General features: G+C 38.5%; 1 protein-coding gene across 2 annotated transcripts in view; it reads right to left on the reverse strand.

The window, feature by feature from the left end:
* Positions 1–3,021: 3,021 nt before the first annotated feature.
* stat5a (signal transducer and activator of transcription 5a) overlaps positions 3,022–15,491 on the reverse strand; it is a 63,955-nt gene continuing 51,485 nt past the window's right edge. For both annotated transcript variants that reach the window (XM_042504187.1, XM_042504185.1), the window contains 11 exons: positions 12,571–12,750; positions 11,716–11,803; positions 10,530–10,652; positions 10,310–10,402; positions 8,626–8,832; positions 7,864–7,958; positions 7,435–7,577; positions 6,118–6,273; positions 5,914–5,965; positions 5,360–5,470; positions 3,022–5,144 (listed from right to left, as the gene is read on the reverse strand). In XM_042504187.1, coding sequence (XP_042360121.1) covers positions 5,021–5,144; positions 5,360–5,470; positions 5,914–5,965; positions 6,118–6,273; positions 7,435–7,577; positions 7,864–7,958; positions 8,626–8,832; positions 10,310–10,402; positions 10,530–10,652; positions 11,716–11,803; positions 12,571–12,750 — 1,372 coding nt within the window. In that variant the 3' untranslated portion in view covers positions 3,022–5,020. The remainder of the gene's footprint in view (positions 5,145–5,359; positions 5,471–5,913; positions 5,966–6,117; positions 6,274–7,434; positions 7,578–7,863; positions 7,959–8,625; positions 8,833–10,309; positions 10,403–10,529; positions 10,653–11,715; positions 11,804–12,570; positions 12,751–15,491) is intronic.

Consider the following 15,491-nt stretch of genomic DNA (forward strand, 5'->3'; position numbering starts at 1 on the left):
TATTTAAAGATCTATGAGGGTTTTTTCATGAACTGATCATGAAAGATGGATTTCTCTCAAACTGTGGATGCTCATTTGTTAAAGTCTGTTTTAATAAGCACTTCTACTTTTCCAAGGTCCATCCACCTAACAGGTGTGGCATATCAAGATGCTGATTAAACCATTAGTGCATGTGTGCTGTGGGAAGGTCACAATAAAAGATTGCTTCTCCATAAAGAAGAAGAAAGAACTGCTCATTAACACTGATTTTAATACATTTGTGACCAAAATTTAAGAGAATTATATCTATTGCGCGCATAAAAAAGTCTAAGATCTTTAACTTGAACCTGTGAAAAATGGATGGATTTGTGTACAGTATACATAATAAAAGACTCAGGAATGCACATCAAATTGTGTATATCTTTAACAAAACTAAATGTAAACTGATACTGTGTGGGCACTACAAAATGAGAAACATAATATCCAGTAGACTGATATACCAAAGCTTAGATTAGTCTAGACAGATAATAGCAACACTTTTGGCAACAATGCAAAATAAATAAATAAATAAATAGATGAAATAAAATACAATTCCAAGAGACAAACAAAGCCCTATGCTTACCTGAAGAAAACAAAACAAACAAACAAACAAAAAAACACATATTCCAAAGCTTGTCACAGCCTTACTACATGAAAACTGTTTCATGTTACAAATAGTTGTGTACAAATGTTACTATAGCTGTTATAAATTACTTATATGTCTCATTTAGTATTCTGTATTTTTATGTTTTAACCTTCTAAAATATTAAATTCAAATGAAAGACTTCTGCTTTTGCAGTTCTGCACTTTGTTATGGTAATGCTAATTAAGTGAGATTGAATTTGAAATTATGTTTTCATTTCATGCTGATAAATCCACTACATTCTTTTAACAGCAGAGCTTTTGTTGCAGAGAAATCTCCCCATGAGTCTTTTATCACTTCAGGTATTAATCACAGAGCTCATGCTCTGCCTTTATTTAAAAGTCCTTGTAATGGATGCAGGTTGGGTATCTACGCAACAACCCTCCACCAACCTCCAGGCATCCTTTACATTGGATTACAATCACTGACCTGCACTCATTCTCAGCCTTTGACACAGCAGCCTGTAGGTAATGTATGAATGATTAAGAAACAATAAGCATTCAGGACACAATCAACCATAATAATTAGTTTTTCTCTTCAAGACACAGCCAATGAATTTCTAAAGGTACAACCTGATAATAAAAATAATTTAAGCAATAAGTGGTCACATTTTATTAAATTCCATGCAAATTAGATTTTCTTATCAGCTTTCCCAGGCATGACACATGGGCAGGCAATTAACATTTGGGCTTCAGCTCAAAAAAACACACATAAATAAACTTTAAAAACTGTTATGTTACTTATATCCACCAGATGGCAGAAATGGGCTCATTCATGACCAAGACAAGAGCGGTGCTATTATGGGCTGTGCTGCAATGTATTTGAATACTGCGGTAAAGCACAAGTATGCATATAATCCAGCTGTACTATAATCTTTTACAGTTGGCTTCCTCTCACTTATGCACACATTCTTGGGCGACCACATTTGACGGAACATTAAATTTTGAATGTTGAGCTCATTTTACTATGAAGTTTAATATGACCTCCATTTACTTTGACCAAATATACCAAACTGTATATCTTCTATATATACATTTTTTAGCAACATCTTGGCACAAACATTAGTTTACATTCATTATAAAGTAAGTTAACTTAGAAAGTCCAATATGTTTCTACCTATTGCCCATAATAAACAATCTGCAGTTGATATTCATATTGTATTAAAAAGGAAGGTAACAATGCCATTCTTTATACAAAAGTCTGCAGTGGGGAAAGGTCTACTACTGTTGTACTTTGGATATCAACAAGTTAATTAAAGTAATCATTTATCTTTTATCACCTCTCAATATTTGGGGTTCTCAAGATGATCAAAATAACTTTGTTTTGCAGGAAAAAAAAATGGGCAAAATGCTCAAGTATAAATGAATATGAGATCCTGACAATCTCAAAAATGCTAGACTTCGAGTTATCATTCATTTATATCATAACTTAGTAATATTTGCCCCTTTATGTTTCCTACTTTAAGACAAAATATTTAATTTGAACCGATGTCGAAGTGTTGTTGTTGCATTACATTTACATAGTTCTTTACATGTATGTACATGTATAGTATATGTGTATTTTCTGTTTTGAAATTGAATATTGGTTAATTATATATGATGCAGGTTGTATCTGCCATTTCTTTTGTGTAAATACTAAATGAAAACTAGAATTTATATTATGCTGTAATAAGCATTTGAATTCTAGGGTTATGGCCAAAAACATGTTTCATGACACTAGAGTTACCTTTGACCACCAAAATTGAATCACTTTATTGGTGAGTCGAAATGGATGTTTGTACCAAATTTGAAGAAATTCCCTCAAAGTATTCATGAGCTTTTGCATTGATGAGATTGGAAACAATGGACAACCTGCCAACATAATGCGTCTGGCCACAGCTATCACTGCCACGGAGGATTAAAATATATTGCTTTCATATCAAGTATCAGAAAGTCTTCAGCAGTCTAGATGAAGGGTCTTTGCAAAATAAGTGACATTTCCATGTGAAACACCTGCAGAAGACATTTGGCTCCACTGAAAGCCAAGTTTGTTTACTGGTAAACAAAACAGCTTGTTGTATGTTTAAATATGAAATCCTTTTCCACTTAACTGCAGAGGAAGTCATTTCACATGATGCAGAGAATTAATAATGTAGCAGTGTACATTAGCTCTTTTGCATAAAACATATGTGCCTATAGAGGAATTCCCATAATATAGGAATATACAGTACGTCTCTACACACTCCTGTCAGATCCATATGAGCTTCAGAACTTTTGACTCTGTTGCTCAGGGATCAAATTGTTGGTGTTGACTGCCCACATTAAAAAAAAAGCATTTCTTTATTAGTGACATCAAAACTGTCTGCACGTCTACAGGCTGAGTTAAAATTATTTATAAAACTTTATTTTCCTCTTTTCAACTCAACAGCTGTTTCTCTTGGAAAACCTCCAAGTGATAAACCCAAACCACAAACATGGTACATACATCGAACAGCACACAGCGCCATCTACATCATCATAAGAAAAAAGAAAAAAAAAAAAAACAGTCTACAGTGAAACAAAGCTTTAAAAATGATGAGAATACCGGTAATGAAGGACATATCACAAGACGGCCCATTAAAGCTTGAGATCTCAAAAACAGGAAATAAAGCAAGATACAAAAAGATGTTTGCTGAAGAAATGAAAAGATAGACGAGGGAATATATTTAATACTGTCATGTCTGTCGGACCAAAACAAAAGCACGTCATAAATTCGTGTTTGATTTCCAGTTGCTATGTACTTTTACTTTTTAACTGGTGCGTGTGGTGATGGGAGACTTGAAACACTTACTGAGGAGGTATGTAAGTACAAATCCTCAACAGGGTCATGCAAAGGGGTTACATTCAACAGGGGAGTGCCAGAGAAACAATATTAAAATAGAATTATGATAGAGAAAATAAATTCATATACTCTGTATACAATGATCATTTTCTATTTGGCTTATACATCAGCTAAGCAAAGCGATTCATTCCTGAGGTGCAAGGCTGTTGACATATTTTTACTATTCTGCATTGTGTGTTTGGTGTGTAAGCAGAGAGAGTGGGTTAATAGTTTCAACCTTTTTCTATTTATATGATGTATTTGTGTGTATGTGTAGCAAATAACGGATGCACAATGACAAACAAGACACAACATCCTTGAGTTCTATACGTGGCCCACTGGCTGGTGAGTCTGTGCAAGCATTCAAGGCGTGCATGGTTCTATCTATGCCCTGCAACTTCAGCTGCTGGTGAGGTCATGTTGTCATACAAGGACTTGCACATGCCGATTATGCCACAGTGTCATGACACAGCTACAGGGAGAAGTGGACGGAGAGGCAGAGAAGGAGCAGGATATTTAGAAATACCGACACTTAAGGTCTTCAAGCATAAAAAAGCCAACAGAGTTAGCCATCGGACAGAGAGGAGATCTTCACACATAAGAACAAAAATCACAAGAACAAAAATCCAATAGCCGTACCTACTAGTGTGAATGTGGTGCAGAAACAACAACAGAACCAATAGTAACGACTGTCAGTAGAATAATGCGAGGTAGCATTGATGAGGAGAACAGAGGGACCTGAAAGGACAAGCAGGCAGCGCTGGGTAGATGCTTAGATTTGCATTTCTGTGTACAAACAGAAGACAAATAGCCCTGTGAGAGCGAGGAAGGTGCATGAACCCCCCTCTTCTGGGTTTCAGCTGGTGAACAAATCAGAACAAATACATCGTACAACTGCATGTGTGTACTGTGTGCTGATGTGTGAGCTGTCAGTTGCAGAGTTACTCTGCCTTTACGTTAGTGTATAAGGATTTGAAGAAAAAAAACTGTAACTGCAGAGCAATGACTGAGATTATGTAAAGAGCAAAAGCAAAAACTCTTCATAACAGTTTCTTCTTTTTGACAAAGGGCAAACTGAAAGTCACTTTCAAAATACTGATAACCCATTTACAAAGCAGAAAATATAACAAAATAAAAACATCCAACTGTTAAAATGACTTCATACAGTAGCATTTTTTTAAAAATCTGTTCAAAATCAATTGGAAATGCATGCACAATTTGAATGAACATGACCTTTTCTTTTCTTTTACACAATACTGTAACATTGTAGGTTTTGCATTATACCTAGTCTGTTTTTACAAACACTTATGGACACAAATAAAACTAAGAGAAGTCACTGACATGCATGCTCTCATGCTGAACAGAAAAATAAAATCACAACCATTATTAACATTTCACATTATAGCTATCTGAAAAAAAAAGAAAAATAAATGGAATTAAACCATCAGAAATGTCAATGCAAGCTGGATAGGTTGGGAGGCAGGGGTTGTTTGGTGTTGTCACAGGTTACAAGGTGAAGGGTCAGGACTGCTGGCCGCCCCACTGGCTCTCTACAGGCCGTCGGAGGAGCTCCTCTACGTGCCTCGCCACGTCCATGGTGTCGTCCAGGTCAAAGTCTCCGTCAGTGTCTAACATAGAGTCACTCCTGCGACAGGACACAGAGTGGGGTCAGACCACACTCAGACTAGCTGGCAGCACACTTCAAAACCAAACAAACAAACAACAACAAGCAGGAGCAACAATACACTCTTTCCACACACACACACACACACACACACACACACACACACACACACACACACACACACACACACACACACACTCATACAGAGTATATGTTGAAAGGACTTGTTGACTTACATTGGTGGGTATATGCCATAGGTATGGGGGTGATTGACAGGTGCTGGTGAGGCACCGTGATCCATATAGGTTGGATTCCCACTTGCTGGGTCTGGATTGGCTGTAGTAAACCTGCACACACACACACATACACACACACACACCCACACCCAAGATAAAAGCCTATGAGTCTGTGTTCAGCAGTTGCCTAAGCAACTACCCTCAGCATGTTTTCCAGGCCTCGCTGCATCATTATGGCTATTCTCTGTGCTGCCGGTGCACCAGCCGTGGACACAAGCAGGGAGCGGGGCTGCCTAACTAACAAGCCCTAACTCTAATGATGAGCGGAGGACAAGCTCGCTCAGGAACCCTGGCCATCTTTGATTGGCCTCCTCCAACTGTAACAGCTACTTAATAGCTGATCTGAATTCAGGGTCCAATATTTGGTGATTAACGCTAAATGTTGCAGCAGAGGAAAAACTGGTGGGTGGACGGCAAGAAAGAAAGAAATGAGAGGCAGATCAGGAATGAATTGAGGAAGAGGAGGAAGGGCAAACAGGAAGCTTGGTACTTACTCGGGCACAACTTGTTTGATTTGCGGTTTCACGTAGCCATCCACTGCTTTGGCTTTAAAACAAACAAACACAGGGAGAGAAAGAGAATCAGCTCAGTGTGCTCGTCACACAGCAATCAATACATCCGTTCACTAAGAAACTTTTGTGGGTGTGATATTCGATTTTTAAAGCAACAGCAGCTTTTGCAAACAGAAGGCTACTTACAGAGTGGAGGGGTGTAGTATTTTGAGAAAACCTCGTCCTTGGGTCTGTCGGGGTAGAGGAACAGGAGGTGATTGAGATCGCTGATGCGGTCAGCCAGAGAGCGAATGGAGAAGTCTTTGGTTGTGTAGGGCATGAGGTTCCAGACCATTCTCTCACCTGGAGAAACGGAGCACGCCACAGCATCAGCAAGAAGAGCGACAAAATCAGTAAATGACAGACAGCAGAAGTTGCAAACTTGCAAGAACAGCAAAACATGCTCTGAACATGATCTGCAATGTGGTCATTCATTTGCGGTTGTGTTTCTGGCCACTTGATGAATGCAAGTCAGACACAGTTTGACTTTCTGCCCCCTTGTGGCCAGTAATTACTATATGCAGCTTTAATTAAATAACTTAAAAATTACAGGAGCCTTAAAATGTATCTAGCTTGATTCACACTTCACACTTCACAGGAGCCAGCTCAAGGTTCAGTTTAACACAGATTGAAATGAACTAGTTCATGTTCATAGTTTACAATTTAAATTTTGAACTAACTTTGCAGTCCCAAAAATGAACTAGTTCAGTTTAATTCTTCTGGGTTTGTTTTTTATTTAAATAAAATATAATTTTGTGATCATTGCTCACTTCCAGATGTTTCCTAAAACTCACACGGTATAAGTCCAGGCATTGAAATTAGTTGCTAACGTGGCTGACATTCAGACTTGTTTTTTAAGAACCAGCTGGCATACTTTGCATAAAAATGTGTTCCCCCTCCCCTATTAGAATCTGTACTGATATGGTAAAAAACTAAAGAATAATTCCTTAATTCCTCCTTCCTCCTTAATTTGTTAAAGGCATACTATGCAGGAATTTCTGTTGAGTGTTTTTGAACAATATATTTGTATTTTAGGTATTGTATCTGTGATTTTTGTAGCTTCCCTTTTGGATACATGCTGCTTACAGTCTGACACCTGGTCTCTATGTTTTAATTAAGTCCTGATCTGACCTGCATGCTGTACCCAGCAAAATAAGAAGAAAATGAGAAAATACAGGCAGAGACTCTGCCAAAAAAAAAGCTCAGTGCACGGTTAGCAACACCGGGGTGAGTGGCGTTGCAGGTGCAATTTGAGAGACCACAGAAAGTGCATTAAGTTCACAGGGGTTCACGTAAGGCCTGGTTCCTTTATTGATGTTGGCAATCAAAGCAATCAGAATACGATGTGGCTGGCTAATAGCTGGTACATCAATATAGCTTAGCTGTGATTAAATCCCTTCGACCTTAAAACAAAACATTTTACCAGTACTATCTGTACCAGTAACACGCATTTACATGTCATACCTGCTTTGTTAGGATTTTCTGCTACCCAGGCGATAGTAATTCCTCCGATCTCAGAGTCACTAAAGCGTAGAAGGAAAGTACCGTTGGGTTTGGACATTAGCATGTCCTGAGCCTGCTGCTTGTTCACAAAGCCCAATATGGCTCTGAGAAAGAGGAGAAGGATAATTAAAAATTGTCATTTGTATTCCAGCACCACCCCCCGCTTTTCTATTTCAATGCTAGTTTAATGGGGAGTGCAGGTCGAGCTCTTGAGGTTAACATGGAAAATAATAAAAGTGAAGCATTGCCTGAGTTGACTGACAAAACTGGGACAGTGAGCATTTACTTTCACAGAATTGAATAAATAAATGTATTGTTTATATTTTTCCATTCTGACACATTTTTTCAGTCAAAAATTGAAACTGACAAAAACCAGAGCAGTTTCCTTACCCGTCATTCCAGTGAGGTTTGAGATGCTTTTTTGTGAGTTCCATCACACCATCAAACCACTGCCAAAATGTGAAGTTCCTCACTGGCAAGCTCTCCTGTATGCAAAAAAAGGTGGAAAAAATTAAAAAGCACACAGAATATGTACATCTTTTCAAAGGTTTTCCCATCCCCTCATCCAGTCCATAAATGCAGAGAACATCATGTCCTCATCCCAGTTGTTTATGATTTAACCAAGTGTGCAGCTGTGTGTGTATATATGTTGTGTGTAAAAAAGCGGGTGAAACTGTGCGTATGTGTGTACACCAGTCTGTGAAGCGGCTGAAACTTGATGTTCCTGTAATCTAATGAGACTGATGGTGTGTGGTGAATGTGAGTGCGCTTTCTGCCATGGCCAGCTGCTTTGAGCCAGAAAATGAGGCCTCCAGCCTTTCACTGTGTGGACAAACAGGCCCATTAAGATGAAGACCTGGCCACCAATGAGGCGCTCTCACTCAAGTCGATTACAGAATAGGGCTATAGGAGCGCTGCAAATGGAGCACGAAATATTTCTGTGTATGAATAACCAATAGTAGATGACTCTGTGGAGAACAAGTCTGACACCTCCACGCAAACTGGCCTGCAGGCATTTTAAAGATGCAAAGGAGGAAAACCTCTCTAATTATAATAGAAATGCACACATTTACACACATGATTTTAGATGAATATAATCTTCTTTATGTAAACAGCAAACAATGGAGAGAATCACAAGAGACTGGGGCTGACCCTGTTAAACTGTGACCAAGTCATAGTCATGTTGCGGTAGTCGTCAGGGTTGTTGCTGGAGCTGCTGAAGGCCTTCTGAGCCAGGAAGACCAGGTTCTCCTCAGACAGTCCTCTGTTACTCTGCACCTCAGCTTTGTACTTCATGTTGATGGCATCACACAGCTGAGGCCAGAGCACCTTATCTGGTACGAGAAAAGGCACCCGTCCCTGTGGACGCAGAAGAGACAGCAGAGGATTTACATCAGCTCTATCGACACGAGCGAGGCTGCAGCAACTGAATACAAAACACAGTCAAATATAAAATGTGCAAACGTGAGCAAATAAACAAAAACACTTGAAGCTATTTCTGAGAAGTGGAGTTTATATATGGCAGCACTTTTTCTGCAAGGATTACAATTTTTCATGAATTGAATTTGTATAAAAAAACTTGTTACCACATGGAGAGACGAAACATACAGTGCACAGAAATTAACCTAATTTGTAAATCCACCTTGTACAGGGTTATTTATATGCATTCATATTTATACATGGGGGAGCAACTATTGATTATTTTTATTATTGTTTAATCTACTAAGTAGCTTTTTTGATTTATTGATTTATGGTTTATAAAATTTCAGAAAACAAGAACAAAACGCCATTGAAGGGTCTTCAAACCCACAGTATCATTCTTCCAATTGCCTACAACTTTCAATTTTTTTTGATCAAATATTTATTTAGTTTCTGTGCAGAGTATAATAATAAATCATATATACATAGTCACATCTCATCCATATGTGTCTTTATGTTTTACAAATTCTGCAGGTACTCCAGATGGAAAATAACTTTTCGGCCTACGGTTCTTACCAATCTGAGCCTGTCAGTGACAAAAACGAGCATTTTTATTGGATGTACAATAATGGTGTGATATTGCTCTGAGGGACTAGTGTTTTTTGGCTGCCAGACAAATTTCAAAAAGTGTTATTCCCATAAGTCATTTAGATACAAAACACTGGTAAATAGGCTTCAGGTAAAAAAAAAAAACCAAAGTTATCCTTTTAACCCTTGGCTTGATTTCTCTCAAGAACATGGGAAGAGGGTGATGAGCAACTCAACAAGAAATTAACCATAAAATAGCAAGAAATTAGTAAAAGGTCACAAGAGAATTACTTGAAAATAGGCCAAAAAAAGGTAAAAGACAAACAAGAACAAGAAAATTACTTTAAGCAAATGCTTAAAATGTGTAATATATTTTTTCTTTTTCTGTATATTTTCTTCTTTTTCCTGTAACATAATTTTAGATATAGAATTAAAAGAATTATAACGTTTTTCAGCATTTTTTAAATAATATGTATCCAATAATCCCCCTCCAGCTAACTTTCAGGTCAATTCCATGTCACTTTTAACTATGTTTTTGCAGTTTGCAGGACATTTCTTGCCAAGTTGCTCATTATTTTTCTCTGTGTTTTTGAAGGAACTCAAACAGAGGTTTACATGCTCGTGAAAGGTGCCAAGATTCAGCATAAAAAACTGATGTTGATAGAGGTTTTAATGGCTTAATCATCTTTAAATAAATTTTTGAACACACTCACTTATGCACACACACACGCATGCACGCACGCACGCACGCACGCACACGCACACACACACACACACACACACACACACACACACACACACACACACACACACACAAACATTTACTCACTGGCTCTGCAAAAGCGTTGTCCCACAACACTGTTGCTGTGGCGTTATTGTCTTGGCTACCGTGAACTATCACCACTACAGGAAGTGATAACGTCTGTTCCGATAAAGAGGAGAGACCATGATTATAATAAAGCTGTGACAATAAATACTGCAAAACATGATTATTGTATTTCTAATTGCAAAATATCATAAAACCACTGGGACCACTGCCCCACTCTTACCTTAACTTGGAAAACGAGCTCATTCCCTCCGACACTAAACTGGGACTCGAATAGAATGGTGAACTTCTCTTCTGTGACAGATTCTGCTCCTCGCCTGTCCGATCGCTTGATCCTCTTCAAAGACTACATGATAGACAATGTGACCAATGGTGGGTACATGGTACAGTTAGGCTGACAGTGCACACATCATACATACAGTACATGCAAGAATAATTAACTTCAGAGTCAGACTACAGGGCTGACATAAATAATCCATGTATGTCTCTGAGGATTGTTGCCAACAACATGTGATGTAGAGAGAGGCTCCACTGAAGCTGCAATGTGATCGACTGATCCCCCCAAACACTGCTGAGTTGCAGTCATTACAGTACATACTGTACTGTAAAATCCACACTGCACAGTCACTAGCAGTGGCAGTTCTCCCTATAGGCGACATGGGTGGCTGCCTAGGGTGCGACCCAGAGAGGGGGGAGGAGGTTACAGTTATTATAGGAAATTATTGTTTTAAGCATAGCTAACATACATCCACTTTTGCCAGAGATTCCCATTCTAGTGATGGACATTGTGTTTAAACACATCTTTTAATCATCAATAGGTTCACTTCACCCTTTAAAGCCCAATGCAAAATTTGGCTTGATTTCTTTCAAAAACATGGGAGGAAGGCAACAAGCAACTTAACAAGAAATAACACAAAGTGTAGCAATAATTTAACAAGTTAGGAAAAGTTAGAAAATTACCTTCAAATTATCTAACGAAAGAAAGGTAAAATAACAAAAGCAAACAAGAAAATTTAAAAAAAATGTGGTAAAAATTATTAAGTTTTCAACATTTTCCTTTAATACATTTAAAAATTAAATTTTTATTTATTGATAATTTAAAAAAACAACAACAAAAAGAATAGTAACTAATTTTCAGGTTGTTTTCTTGTTACCTTTTACCAATTTCCTGCAGTTTGCATGTCTTTTGTTGCCAAGTCACTTACTGCCTTTTCCTCCATGTTTTGGAAATAAATCAAGTGTTTCAGTGATTGTGAAACGTGTCTAAATGCAGCACAAGAAAACTGATGTTATTTCAGGTTTCAAAAGGTTAATAGCGACCTGTGTCGCATGCCAGGATGAGCTGCAGTCTGGCACAGATCCTTGGTCACAGATAAATCCAGCTCAGTGTAGACTTCAGGAGCACTCACCATGTTCCTAAAGTGGGCGCTGAGAGTGCCTGTAGTCTGGTGGTACTCCATCACACAGTTATTGTTGAGAATTTCTCCACTGCTGTCACTGAAAGAGAGAGAGAGACAATCGAGAAGAGAGTCAATTAGCTGTTATGTCTTCCTTCCACTCAAGTGCTTAGAATTATATCATTCCCAGAACAAATTTAGACCAAATGATGCTTGTTTGGATGACAGCAGCTGAGTTAAACATGCAGGGTGTAGGAATGATGCTCATACGTACTTTCTATATAACTGGACAGTTTAACTGCCACTATTTTCTCTACATGTAAACAAAACACCAAGCAGATGTCTCCGGGCCATGGGCTGGGCGCTGTACTGAGTACCTCAGATGAGAAATAGCAGATGATGGCTGAGCTGTTGAATTGCTCACCCATATAACCACTGGCTGCCTGGCTGACCTACAGTCTTGGAAGGTTTCTATTTGTCAGGAGGAATGTGGAACGAGGCTGGGGAACAGGCTAAATGTGGATTCTGCATCCACACCATAGATTCCTCTGAGGCATTGTTCAAGTTCCAGCCATGTCTCTGTGGTGAGGGCTGGAAACACACTAGGCCAGAGTTCACCCTGGGATCATGTAATTCCTGTAGAAAACTAACAATCTGTAACTTAATGGCGCCAGGGGAGTTTATGGCAGTGGCCCACTATATGAAGCAGGGACATTTTTTTTTTTTAAAAATGTGTATACTTCATAATTTCTTAAAATAAACCATGTTGCTAAAGTCTAAATCTCCAGAAAAAAAACTTTTTGTATTTGTTTTCTAGTTTCCTCTGTATTTAAATCTAAAATGACATGCATGGGACACCTGACTTACTTCCTCGTGTTCTCGTTCTTCAGCAGAGCCTTGGCTTGCTGCTCGCTTATGATGGTGGCTTTGACTTGCGGAGGGTTCATGTGCACATTCAATTTTCCACCCACAAGGAGTCGGACTGTAGCGGCAAACTTGGTTTGGGTTTTTAGCACCTGTGGAGGCTGCTTCTCAATGATGAAGGTGCTGTGGAGACAAAAAAAAGAAGTAACACTCAGTGACAGAACAAAGCTCATTGGATGACTCAGTTAATTTAATTGCAAAATGTCCGTTCTGTCTTTACTGTCTTTTAAGAGTCAGAATCTTTTAGCTACATTTAAGTTTTTTTCCTCACTGTGTCTCAAACTACATTTGGATTGTTTTGTTTTATACAGAAATGTATTATTATATTTTGTCAGATGCAAGTATTGGTAACTTTTCATTATGGAAATATAGTTGTGATAGTTACACCAACAGATCATAATGGTTTCTAAATAATCTGCACGTTCTTCTCTAAAATCATAATAAACACTTGCATCATAAACCCAAGAAAGCCAGCCATTTTTATTTGAAAATGTCTTCATGTAGTTTGCAGTAAAACATCTGGGTCATGATCCAGCTGACTGTCAGTAGGCGTGCCCTGTTGTAGGTTTATGCTTGAGGACTTTTTCCAATGACGACAGTTCCAAATATGAATTAAGGCAGCTTCAAAGAACAAAAAAATCCAGCCTCGTGTCCAGCCATCAACACTTTTATCTGGATAACTCGGTTATCCACGTATGAAGAAGCTGAACTAAGTGGTGATGAGAAGACAGCACTCTCCTTTTCTCAGCCTGAAACCTCCTGGGGCTTCAGTGCATTACTGTGTGGGTGCAGGCTTGTCTGTGGCCAATCAGAAATCGCTGTGACAGAGACACAGCTTCTCAATGTGTTTTAGGTCCCTGCAGGGACAATCCTTAAGAAAAATGGAAGAAGATACTGTCAAGAACTTCAGGTTGTTCCTGTTCAGAGATGCTGTAGGGCTAAAAGACCCTGGCAGAGGTGCCTTCAGGGCCAGAAAGAATGTACCGCAATGAACTGCATGTGCCCTCACTTTCCTTTAATCTTTCGTACACAGCACTCTCTTTGTCTCTGCAGGTCTCTCTAGATGCATTTAACTTCTGTCCTTTGCCTCTGGGACATTTGCATTCAGTCTTAACTCTCTGTCATCTCCGTCTTCTTCTCTCCCCTATGAACACTGTCTTTCTCATATGAGGGCTACTTCCCTCCTCTGTTTATGTCTCATTCTGCACTGACGGGGTTTGAGTCGGAGCTGTGTGTGATGATATCATGTGTTAAATGTGATCTCTAGTTGACCAGAGGCATCAGAGGGAATTTTGCCTTGGCTCAGACTTTAACACGTGCAGACATATGGCTTGGCAGTGTACGGAGACAATAAATTTGGGGGAAATGTCTCAAGTATTATATCTAAAAATATTGACCAAATGGTTCCCAACTCACAGTGTTAGCTATTATTAATGACACCTCCTATTTGGGACCAGCTACGATTCATGACAGCCTCATGTTAGCTAACCTTACAGCTGCTAAAAGAATGATAGGATGTCTCTGGAAACTACCACATGCACTGTCGGAGAGGGAATGGCTCTCTTTCTATGAGGATGTTGCACAACTGGAGCTTTCTACAACTTGATTATATTTTGCCAAAGCACAAAATATTATCTGCTGGTTAAATCTATATGAGCAAGTACAAATATCTGCAGTTAACTGTCTTTATCAGTTATGTTTTCATGTATTTTGCTTGTTTGTTTACTTGTTGATAATACCATTCATACATACACATACATAATATAGCCTACTACAGTATGAGCTTATTCTTTGTTTACTTCACATACATACGTGTACATATGCTGTGTATACTCTTAGCTATTTCTATGGATACCATCATGGTTGAAGGAGGAAACTGATATAATTAGAGGAAATTGATGTAATTAATTAATGTCTGTTGGTCTATTTCCATAATGGTCATGGGATTCCTGGGTAGCAGTGGGATGGAGTTGGGAGGAATGGCTTGGTTGTACTGTTTTTTGTGTGTTTGTTTGTTACTCCTCTCTATGTTCACAGCCTTTGGTTCATCATTTCAGCGATTAGTGGGCGGGGTTGAGAAAGTTGGCTGAAGAAAAACAAGGAAAGGGGGGCAAAAGAAAGTGTGGTATTACACTTTCCCCTTGTGTGTCACTTTTATGACTGCAATGGTGATTCCCTTCCCTTAAACAATTAATAGACTCATAATTAATCACAAAAATAAAACACATACAGATAGGACACACACTAGTAAAGTCTACATAGTTTTTTTGATTGTTAGTGGCGGAGTCTGCCTTGCCTGCGCTCAATAAAAATTGCATTCACATGCACAAGAAGAATTTTATCTCGTTATCATCAGTCTTACTGTTTACTGTTAACTTTTTTACCTTATATCAGAGCTGCATTAAGTCACAGCTGGTGATCAAGCAAACTTAACATTTCCTACTGCTGCTGCGTCACATTAAAATGAGAAATGAATCTACAAAACAACAGTTTTTCAGAATTTTTTGACAGCAAATCAATTATAAATATAACAGGGAGTAATAGGCTGACTTCATCATGAAAATAATTTCAGCTTGTTTGGCAGGACTGTAAACGGATAAACCACTTGCTGGGTTATACTTCTGACAATGCTGAGTGAATGTTTTCTGCAATATTAAACTGCACTTGCTGTTAAGTACCCATACAATAAAATAAATACATATTATACATATATTCTCTACAGTGTACAGTAGCTTCACTCAAGTGGATTAACTGAATGCCTGAGTAATTTAATTTTAGTAGAGATGATATCTCGCACTCTGTTGGCTACAACAGCAACTGAAGCTGTTCAAGTAGGACTTGCTTACATAAAGGCCAACAGTGAG

This window comes from Plectropomus leopardus, chromosome 17 (genome assembly GCF_008729295.1).
Source record: "Plectropomus leopardus isolate mb chromosome 17, YSFRI_Pleo_2.0, whole genome shotgun sequence".
In the NCBI taxonomy this organism is placed as follows: domain Eukaryota; kingdom Metazoa; phylum Chordata; class Actinopteri; order Perciformes; family Serranidae; genus Plectropomus; species Plectropomus leopardus.